General features: G+C 40.4%; 1 protein-coding gene across 1 annotated transcript in view; it reads left to right on the forward strand.

The window, feature by feature from the left end:
- LOC126187820 (isoleucine--tRNA ligase, mitochondrial) overlaps nt 1-11,607 on the forward strand; it is a 106,658-nt gene extending 95,051 nt beyond the window's left edge. Inside the window, exons 16-17 of the mRNA XM_049929112.1 lie at nt 9,049-9,233; nt 11,227-11,607. Of these exons, the coding sequence (XP_049785069.1) occupies nt 9,049-9,233; nt 11,227-11,472 (431 nt within the window). The 3' untranslated portion in view covers nt 11,473-11,607. The remainder of the gene's footprint in view (nt 1-9,048; nt 9,234-11,226) is intronic.
- Nucleotides 11,608-11,948: the final 341 nt, after the last annotated feature.

Raw genomic sequence — 11,948 nt, forward strand, 5'->3', positions numbered from 1 at the left:
TCTCTTCTGTTACCCAAGGATTTCTACTAGCCCTCGTCTTTTTACCTGCTTGATCCTCTGCTGCCTTCACTGTTTAATCTCTCAAATCTGCCCATTCTTCTTCTGTTTCTCCTATTTCTTTCCCCTGTTCTTGTCAATCGTTCCCTAATGCTCTCTCTGAAACACTCTAAAACCTCTGATTCTTTCATTTTGTCCGGGTCCCATCTCCTTAAAGTCCCACCTTTTTGGGAGTTTCTTCAGTTTAATCTACCATTCATAACAAATACAATTTAAAATGTGGTTCCTAAATCTGTCTTACCATTATATAATATATCTAAAACCCTCCAGTGTCTCCATGCCTCTTCCACGTATACAACCTTCCTTTATGAGTCTTAAACCAAGTGTTAGCTGTAATTAAGTTACGCTCTGTGCAAAATTCTTCAAGGCGGCTTCCTCTTTGATTCCTTACCCCCATTCCATATTCATCTACTACTTTTCCTTCTCTTTCTTTTCCTACCATCGAATTCCAGTTCCCCATGATTATTAAATTTTCTTTTCCCTTCACTATCTGAGTAATTTCTTTTATCTCATCATACATTTTTTCAATCTTTTCATCCTGTGCTGTTAAAAACCGTTTTTTAGGGACAGATAGAAGTATTACATTGAGATTGATGCCACATAACAGGGTCTAAGATCCCTTGGCGATGTAAAGAAATTGAATCTTCTAAGTCATTGCAAGCAAAAGATATGGCCATTTATGTCACATATCTTGGGGCCATTTATGTCACATATCTTGATACTTGCAAACTCACTCATCAAAACCTATAAGGTACTTCCTCTTGACTTAGAATCATGAAATTTGAAAGATCCATTGTTGGTTTAAGAAACTGGAACTTCTAAGTCACAACAGACACCACACATTTATATAATTGATAAGCCTGCCTGGAGAATGGAACCATTTTCTTCAATGCAAATGCATGAAAGATGTCCAACCTCCTGTGGGGATCTGAGTAGCAAACAGGAGTATAATGGACAGGTACTGCACATAGATTGTGTTTGGTGGGAGTGTGGATTGGCCGCAAAGCTTACTGAGGTAGTCCGTGCAGTTGCAATAACACTGTGTCCCGGATGGCGCAGTGGTTACCGCACCTGTCTAGTAAGCAGGAGATCCCGGATTAAAATCCCAGTCCAATACACATTTTTGTTCATTACTGCTGATTCTGTTTGATGTTCTGCTTCAGTTACAGCAGTTATTCCCCTTCCATTCTGACTCATCATACCTGTAAGGTAATTTTTGTTGACTTAGAATCATTAAATTTGGAGGAAGCAGGGTTTCACAATACAAATAAAGGAAAAAAAGTCATAAAATTGTTAATCTGTAATTACATCACATGAAATGTATATTTATTTTGTCATTTTTCATCTGACTTCAAACTTAAAATATTCTCAAAAGTCTTGGTATTTCCAGAACTGATATCTTCTTAGTAACAATGTTGATAACAGGCAAAATTCCTCAAGACTCTCAGTGTCCAAAATGGATGAACTGCCTGTATACGTAATTAAGTTTTTACAGAAGCCTCAGAGTGCAAGTCCTGCTCGCACCTGGACGATATTTTTTTTCTTTGCCTTTGCGTCTTTATCATCATTTATCTTCAATTATTCATTTATCTTCAGTCAGCTTATGAGGTTGCTTGTGTAATTTGACCTCCTCCTCCACTGTGCCTTTCAACCCCTCCTTCTCCCTATTCTAGGCAACCTTCTATGAACTTCCTCTACCTTTCATTCCTGCCTTTCCAGTCTTCAGATCTCAGACTTCAGCTCATGCTAGTTTTGCTGTAGACCAGAGCATGTGTACATTTCTGCATTTAACCCTCCAATTCTGAAGACAGCAGATGTCAAATGCATAAATAAACAGTCATTTCCACCTTTTTTTCAGCATCTATACCCCCCCCCCCCCCCCCCCATGAACCATGGACCTTGCCATTGGTGGGGAGGCTTGCGTGCCTCAACGATACAGATAGCCATACCGTAGGTGCAAACACAACGGAGGGGTATCTGTTGAGAGGCCAGAAAAACATGTGGTTCCTGAAGAGGGGCAACAGCCTTTTAAGTAGTTGCAGGGGCAACAGTCTGGATGATTGACTGATCTGGCCTTGTAACACTAACCAAAATGGCCTTGCTGTTCTGGTACAGCAAACCGCTGAAAGCAAGGGGAAACTACAGCCATAATTTTTCCCAAGGGCATGCAGCTTTACTGTATGATTAAATGATGATGGCATCCCCTTGGGTAAAATATTCTGGAGGTACAATAGTCCCTCATTCGGATCTCTGGGCGGGGACTACTCAGGAGGACGTCGTTGTCAGGAGAAAGAAAACTGGCGTTCTAGGGATCGGAGCGTGGAATGTCAGAGCCCTTAATCGGGCAGGTAGGTTAGAAAATTTAAAAAGGGAAATGGATAGGTTAAAGTTAGATATAGTGAGAATTAGTGAAGTTCGGTGGCAAGAGGAACAAGACTTTTGGTCAGGTGAATACAGGGCTATAAATACAAAATCAAATAGGGGTAATGCAGGAGTAGGTTTAATACAGAATAAAAAAAATAGGAGTGCGGGTAAGCTACTACAAACAGCATAGTGGACGCGTTATTGTGGCCAAGATAGACACATAGCCCACGCCTACTACAGTAATACAAATTTATATGCCAACTAGCTCCACAGGTGATGAAGAAATTGATGAAATGTATGATGAGATAAAAGAAATTACTCAGGTAGTGAAGGGAGATGAAAATTTAATAGCCATGGGTGACTGGAATTTGAGAGTAGGAAAAGGGAGAGAAGGAAACATAGTAGGTGAATATGGATTGGGGCTAAGAAATGAAAGAGGAAGATGCCTGGTAGAATTTTGCGCAGAGCATAACTTAATCATAGCTAACACTTGGTTCAAGAATCATGAAAGAAGGTTGTCTACATGGAAGAATCCTGGAGATACTAAAAGGTATCAGGTAGATTATATAATAGTAAGACAGAGATTTAGGAACCAGGTTTTAAATTCTAAGACATTTCCAGGGGTAGATGTGGACTCTGACCACAATCTATTGTTTATGAACTGTAGATTAAAACTGAAGAAACTGCAAAAAGGTGGGAATTTAAGGATATGGGACCTGGGTAAACTGAAAGAACGAGAGGTTGCACAGGGTTTCAGGGAGAGCACAAGGGAACAATTGACAGGAATGGGGGAAAGAAATACAGTAGAAGAAGAATGGGTAGTTTTGAGGGATGAAATAGTGAAGGCAGCAGAGGATCAAATAGGTAAAATGACGAGGGCTAGTAGAAACCCTAGGGTAACAGAAGAAATATTGAATTTAATTCATGAAAGGAGAAAATATAAAAATGCAGTAAATGAAACAGGCAAAATGGAATACAAACGTCTCAGAAATAATATTGTAAGGAAGTGCAAAATGGCTAAGCAGGGATGCCTACAGGACAAATGTAAGGATATAGAGGCTTATCTCGCTAGGGATAACATGAGATCGACAGGAAGTGCAAAATGGCTAAGCAGGGATGGCTAGAGGATAAATGTAAGGATGTAGAGGCTTATCTCACTAGGGGTAAGATAGATACTGCCTACAGGAAAATTAAAGAGACCTTTGGAGAAAAGAGAACCACTTCTATGAATATCAAGAGCTTTGATGGAGACCCAGTTCTAAGCAAAGAAGGGAAAGCAGAAAGGTGGAAGGAGTATATAGAGGGTCTATACAAGGGCAATGTACTTGAGGACAATATTATGGAAATGGAAGAGGATGTAGATGAAGATGAAATGGGAGATATGATACTGCGTGAAGAGTTTGACAGAGCACTGAAAGACCTGAGTCGAAACAAGGCCCCCCCGGAGTAGACAACATTCCATTAGAACTACTGACAGCCTTGGGAGAGCCAGTCCTGACAAAACTCTACCATCTGGTGAGCAAGATGTATGAGACAGGCGAAATTCCTCAGACTTTAAGAAGAATATAATAATTCCAATCCCAAAGAAAGCAGGTGTTGACAGATGTGAAAATTACCCAACTATCGGTTTAATAAGTCACAGCTGCAAAATACTGACGAGAATTCTTTACAGACAAATGGAAAAACTAATAGAAGCCGACCTTGGGGAAGGTCAGTTTGGATTCTGTAGAAATGTTGGAACACATGAGGCAATTCTGACCCTACGACTTATCTTAGAAGAAAGATTAGGGAAAGGCAAACCTATATTTCTAGCATTTGTTGACTTAGAGAAAGCTTTTGACAATGTTGATTGGAATACTCTCTTTCAAATTCTGGAGGTGGCAGGGGTAAAATACAGGGAGCAAAAGGCTATTTACAATTTGTGCAGAAACCAGATGCCAGTTCTAAGAGTCGAGGGGTATGAAAGGGAAGCAGTGTTTGGGAAGGGAGTGAGACAGGGTTGTAGCCCATCCCCGATGTTATTCAATCTGTATATTGAGCAAGCAATAAAGGAAACAAAAGAAAAGTTCGGAGTAGGTATTAAAATCCATGGAGAAGAAATAACAACTTTGAGGTTCGCCAATGACATTGTAATTCTGTCGGAGACAGCAAAGGTCCTGGAAAAGCAGTTGAACGGAATGGACAGTGTCTTGAAAGGAGGGTATTAGATGAACATCAACAAAAGCAAAATGAGGATAATGGAATGTAGTCGAATTAAGTTGGGTGATGCTGAGGGAATTAGATTAGGAGATGAGACACTTAAAGTAATAGATGAATTTTGCTATTTGGGGAGCAAAATAACTGATGATGGTTGAAGTGGAGAGGATATAAAATGTAGACTCGCAATGGCAAGGAAAGCATTTCTGTAGAACAAAAATTTGTTAACATCGAGTATAGATTTAAATTGTCGTTTCTGAAAGTATTTGTAAGGAGTGTAGCCATCTATGGAAGTGAAACGTGGACGATAAATACACTCCTGGAAATGGAAAAAAGAACACATTGACACCGGTGTGTCAGACCCACCATACTTGCTCCGGACACTGCGAGAGGGCTGTACAAGCAATGATCACACGCACGGCACAGCGGACACACCAGGAACCGCGGTGATGGCCGTCGAATGGCGCTAGCTGCGCAGCATTTGTGCACCGCCGCCGTCAGTGTCAGCCAGTTTGCCGTGGCATACGGAGCTCCATCGCAGTCTTTAACACTGGTAGCATGCCGCGACAGCGTGGACGTGAACCGTATGTGCAGTTGACGGACTTTGAGCGAGGGCGTATAGTGGGCATGCGGGAGGCCGGGTGGACGTACCGCCGAATTGCTCAACACGTGGGGCGTGAGGTCTCCACAGTACATCGATGTTGTCGCCAATGGTCGGCGGAAGGTGCACGTGCCCGTCGACCTGGGACCGGACAGCAGCGACGCACGGATGCACGCCAATACCGTAGGATCCTACGCATTGCCGTAGGGGACCGCACCGCCACTTCCCAGCAAATTAGGGACACTGTTGCTCCTGGGGTATCGGCGAGGACCATTCGCAACCGTCTCCATGAAGCTGGGCTGCGGTCCCGCACACCGTTAGGCCGTCTTCCGCTCACGCCCCAACATCGTGCAGCCCGCCTCAAGTGGTGTCGCGACAGGCGTGAATGGAGGGACGAATGGAAACGTGTCGTCTTCAGCGATGAGAGTCGCTTCTGCCTTGGTGCCAATGATGGTCGTATGCGTGTTTGGCGCCGTGCAGGTGAGCGCCACAATCAGGACTGTATACGACCGAGGCACACAGGGCCAACACCCGGCATCATGGTGTGGGGAGCGATCTCCTACACTGGCCGTACACCACTGGTGATGGTCGAGGGGACACTGAATAGTGCACGGTACATCCAAACCGTCATCGAACCCATCGTTCTACCATTCCTAGACCGGCAAGGGAACTTGCTGTTCCAACAGGACAATGCACGTCCGCATGTATCCCGTGCCACCCAACGTGCTCTAGAAGGTGTAAGTCAACTACCCTGGCCAGCAAGATCTCCGGATCTGTCCCCCATTGAGCATGTTTGGGACTGGATGAAGCGTCGTCTCACGCGGTCTGCACGTCCAGCACAAACGCTGGTCCAACTGAGGCGCCAGGTGGAAATGGCATGGCAAGACGTTCCACAGGACTACATCCAGCATCTCTACGATCGTCTCAATGGGAGAATAGCAGCCTGCATTGCTGCGAAAGGTGGATATACACTGTACTAGTGCCGACATTGTGCATGCTCTGTTGCCTGTGTCTATGTGCCTGTGGTTCTGTCAGTGTGATCATGTGATGTATCTGACCCCAGGATTTGTGTCAATAAAGTTTCCCCTTCCTGGAACAATGAATTCACGGTGTTCTTATTTCAATTTCCAGGAGTGTAGTTTAGACAAGAAGAGAATAGAAGCTTTTGAAATGTGGTGCTACAGAAGAATGCTGAAGATTAGATGGGTAGATCACATAACTAATGAGGAGGTATTGAATAGACTTGGGGAGAAGAGGAGTTTGTGGCACACCTTGACTAGAAGAAGGTATCGGTTGGTAGGACATGTTCTGAGACATCAAGGGATCATCAATTTAGTATTGGAAGGCAGCGTGGAGGGTAAAAATCGTAGAGGGAGACCAAGAGATGAATACACTAAGCAGATTCAGAAGGACGTAGGTTGCAGTAAATACTTGGAGATGAAGAAGCTTGCACAGGATAGAGTAGCATGGAGAGCTGCATCAAACCAGTCTCAGGACTGAAGACAACAACAACAACAACAATACCCAAGATCACTAATGTGTGCCACTGAGCTGATGTTCAGCCTTGTGTGTTGATGAAAGATATTTTCATCACCGGTATTTAGCCAGCTGTGGGAAGAGGTTGCTATTTGTCCTTTATTTTTCAGAAGATTCTGAGCAGTGTAAGGTTCACCATTCAATTCCATTTTACTGGTTTGCCTAGAATGAGTGCACTTCATCCAAAAAAGGTCGGAAGCACCATTTTTGAGAAAAATGGTTGGAATAGCTGGTCTGAAGCACTGTATACATGTGAATAGGAATACTCAGTGTTTGTGGGGTTGGTAAAGGGGGGGGGGGATGTCTAGCAGTTCCTTAATAACAGGTGTAGTCTAACTGCTTTTTGTCTCATGTAGTTGTAGTTTTGAAATACTAAAGGCAGTTATGGGATAACTTTGTCATGACTAATGGCAAATATATTTATATACTTTTTGTGAGCTTCAAAATTTTCGTCACCACATATCTTTTACAGTAGCTGTGTTTATTATGCAGTAGCTGTTGTCTAGAACCAAGGTGGTTCATCTTGTATGCCTGCATATGGAAGTAGGTGTGCAAGTATGAATAGCTTTGGATAACCGATGAGGATTATTTGGAAATATAATGCCGTTTTGGTATTCAGTCAATTCATATCTTACTAAATTGGAATTATACAAAAAAATGTTATTTTGAAACTATTTGATACAACCGTTTGTAACTGTTGTAACTGAACAGTTTTCGTGTGGTAAGACAAATACCAATACCAACATTCAACTACCAGATGAAGACTTCATGTGTATTTCTACTGCTAAACCACAGTCTCAGGTACAGACAATGCAGCTTACAAGAAAGAGAATGTTCTTGGAAAGTTTTCACACTTAGCACATTAGTTTTTATGACCTCAAACTTTGGTTGTTGAAATTGTTTCCCTGGTGAAACACTGCCACACAAAATCTGTTATTTCTCATGATATGTGGAGGCCAAGTTGTTGACCCTATTTATTTATTTTATCTTATTTATTTCCCCAAAGCAGCTGAAAAAATGATACAAAGTTGATATTTGGATACTACAACATCCTATTTAAAATAAACAAAAACAACACGTCCATATATAAGGGACCAATGACACTATTTATGGAGTGAATAGTGGCTCACTATGAATGCTCCACGTGAATGCTGAATAAGTGATTCAGACAAACTACTTTTGCATCCTTTGAACAATTAATTCTTTGCACCATACATTATTTGGAAATTGCGTGAGTGGTGTTCATAGGAGATAAAATGTGTAATTAACAGGTGTTTTCTAAGTGCTTTTTTTTACCTTGTTTTAAGAGTAATTTGTGCGAGTACAATGTATCAGCTATAAACCGAGATCCTTTGTTATTGTTTCTTCACTTTTATGCATCACACTGCATTTTTTACACATATGGAAACACCATTTGCACACTCATGGTAAACTTAAAAAAAGGTAACAATTTTTTGGTTGATGTATTTTAGACATAAGCTAACAAACACTTTTCTCTAATGATGAGATGAAACAAAAAGTCAGAACTCATACAGAATATTGAAAAGCAAAAGATTTTTTAAAAAAAGAAAAAGAAATTTTTTTATAATGTTGTTTCACATGTACATCTGCAATCTGCAAGCCACCACATAGTGTGTGGTGGAGTACATAGAAAACTACTTAGGCCTACACAAAATTTTAGAGTGTTTAGAGGAGATAAAAAGAAACATTTTTTATTTAAATGTCACAGGTACATTGTTTTCTCATTAGGAGTCCTTGAAGTTTTGATGCTAGTCAGAGGCAGTTTTCCAACTGCTATGTGATGAATATTGTTTTAGAGATGGTGCTGACCGTCTATGGGTTTCTTTTTGTGGGAGGGAGGTGAAGTGTTTGGTGCACAGGACATCGGTATACAGTCAAGAAGACCCTGTGGCCCATTTGTCTGAAGCTGATCCATTATTTATTGTAACATCTGGCTGTTCTGAGCATTGTAGACAATCATTAGCACACAGATGCAAGTTGTGCTTTACTATAGATGGACATCATCTCTAAAACAATATTCATCAAATGACAGTTTGAGCACTTTCTCTGATCATCACTCGTATCAAAACCTTTGTATACTGCTAGCACTGAAATGAAACACCTACTACAGTTTCATCACACAAAAATTTGTTTCTTTTTATCTAATCTAAACATTAAAACCTTGTATACATAGTTGTTTTTCAATCTACATACTATACTAATATTATACTATGTGTTCTAAATTAAAAACTGCCTAATTTAATACAATTTTGTTTTATTTTTGTTCACAACAGGTACAGGTGTTTTCCGATCTGGAGTTTGGAAGCCTCCAAAAGAGTGGGAGAAAGTTGACATTGACGATATAATGTCAACAGCATTGAAATTGCGTGACTTACTTCACAAAACCTCAGAAGAATCCAATACTTTGAAATTAAATGTGAAAGTTTCGGCAGGAGATAAAACTTTGCAGATATTGAAGGTAATTTTTGAAGTTGATTATATGACTCATAGCTGGAGATGCCTCAGTTGTTTTAAGAGTAGTTCTTGGTTATTAAACTAATGTAAAACAGATCTTAATGTACCTGCTGGATGAGAAGATGACTTCGGCAACATGCAGAAGGCACAGTTGCCGTTGATGTTTGTACTGTGATCTCTGCTCCAGTCATGTGCATTGCACTTTTACCTCAGTTCTAGTGCCCTCAATTACTTTCTTTTAAGTTGTTAATTTGCTTGTTCTTTTGCATATCTTCTCTGTTAATTAAGATTTCGTCTGAAGCACTGAGCTCTGTAGTGGTCTTTGTCTTGAATAGGTTTGCCAGTTTGTTATATCAAAGAAGGCATTAATTAGTAAGTGAGGTAGTTTTCTTTGAGCTGTCTTTGATATGGTCTTTTGTTGCGCCTTGGGTGTGATGTCTCAAGTTTTTCTAACATGGTTACATGATGGTGTGCTTTCGAGTGTTCAGCCAAGTTGTTGTTTCCATTTTATCCACAATACTATTACAACTAACCTAGACATCTTTTTCAGGTGCTGTAAGTTTTGTTTGTACTCGCAGTCCTGAAGATGATGACTGCATTGATCATCAAAACATTACACTTAAAGTAAAACCAGTAACATGGCTGAGCACCCAGAAGCACACCAATTTAAAGTTAATTATATTGAACAATGTGTAAGGATAGTTGCCAAATTATATAATACGCAAACCAGGTTTCCATGCTGGTGGGTTGGGCTGATGTATGACATCTAAATTGAAATCACTTCACAAAACTGAAATCACTCCACAATCCCCACTCCTTCATACATCAGACAGCATCAGAACTTACTGTCTGAACAGCCTTCATAGTTCAGCATTGAATTATATGCAGGATTAATTTGGTTTGTGATTTGGAATCTAAGTACAGAAAATAACATGTTAGTCAAATTTGTTAGTAATTACTGCAGAGGCTGTTAGAAGTAATGTTGCTCTTCAGAAGACGTTTTTCTAATTCTAATTAGCTGTTACAATAATTGTCCTGGCAGTGGGATCTTTCAGCCGTTGTAGTGGCAGAGTCCCATTATGCCAGTAAACCTCCTAATTAAAGATAGCCAGAGCTGGTGTCAATTTAGTATTTGACATCTCCCATGTTTATGCATAATGACAGCATTAGTTTTGTTGGCATCTTGACCTGTAGTTGGTGATCAGTTGAATACTTTGCATGTGGACCATCTGTTGTTGTGTCTCAGATTTGCTGAGGTACACAGTTTGCCAGGTTCATAGGTTTGTTGCAAGTGAAACAATTAATTTTGTGTGATAATGCGGACAACAAAACAGTCTGGATGGAATTTACAAGAAACAGTTTACGTGGGACGCAATGTGGGGACAGTGTGTTCACTTGTTATTGGTGTTTGAACTGATAGAATGTCAACCATCACTCCAGCATGATGAAAGTGATTGACACAGAGGACAGGGGGAGGGGAGGGAGGGAGTAGCAGTAACTGCTTTCCCTGCTTACAGTTGTCAACGTTGGGGGAGAGCAGCTTTTTGTTTACACTCCATCTGCTCTACAGGCTCATTGTTTAACTGTGCACTTTTACTTTACTCATCTGTTGACAGGAAGGAGGAGTCAACTGACAACTATATTATATGCATATAAACTGGATTCTGACGAGGATGATGAGTACTGTCACCCTGTGAGAGACATATGTAACACTTTCTAATGTTACTACCTTCTGAGCAAATACAATATCAAAACACTGAGAATCACTGTACATTTTCCCTGTTAGCTGTTTGTGTATTTGACAAACTTTCTATGGGAGAGATATATGTCCTTTGCTTCAGGAGTCATATGCTTGTAGTATAAATGTGAGAATTGTGCTTCTGTTAGTTTTTGACATGTGATAGCCATGAAAATAATTTGTTGATTTGTGCAGGAAAAATTGCTTTGAAGTAAAGGGACAGACTTGTTGATTTAATCTCATTGCACATAATTTGCAGTTGTTCCAGGAAGAAGGTCAAAGTGATTTTTCCGAGTTGACAGAACTACTGCAGGTATCAGCTGTGGAACTGATCAAGTCTAGTAAGCAGCTATTAGATAATGAGTTTGAAATTGTATGTGAAACATCAGAATGTCAGCTGTGTCCAAGGTGCCGACGTTATACCTCTAAAGAAAAAGATGTGCTGTGCTCCCGCTGTGAGAAAATAGTAGCAAAACAACCCCTAAAACAAGTTTTATGCAGCTAACAATATATTTATTTGTATTTTAATCAGTCTCATGAATAATACACTGTCTTTTTGTGTTCATTGTGTTATATAAGCAGTTGTGTATTCACTATTTTCTCTTGGAAAAGTTATTCTTTTCTGTAATTTGATGTTATTCTTTTTTCTAAAAAAATAAAAGAATAAAATAAAATCTGTGTGTTTGTGGTCTTGGTAGCAGAGAGGTTAAGTGATGAACCACAAATCCAGACGTGCAATGTTTGATCCGTGATTGCCCATAGAATTTTGCCTGGTAAGTAATGTGACTATCACCTGCCATAATTCAGTGTGAAGCTGTAGAGATATATTCCCTTAATGGTTTGGATTCCATGCTAAACTGCAAGTCCCCATTTGATGAACTGGGTGAATCAGTTCTCAGATGGAAGGAGGACATGGAAGTGGAGAAAGACAAGAGTATACCACCTGCAGTAATGTTTTAGTGTCAAAGAATGGCAGCATAC

This window comes from Schistocerca cancellata, chromosome 5 (assembly GCF_023864275.1).
Source record: "Schistocerca cancellata isolate TAMUIC-IGC-003103 chromosome 5, iqSchCanc2.1, whole genome shotgun sequence".
Lineage (NCBI taxonomy): Eukaryota > Metazoa > Arthropoda > Insecta > Orthoptera > Acrididae > Schistocerca > Schistocerca cancellata.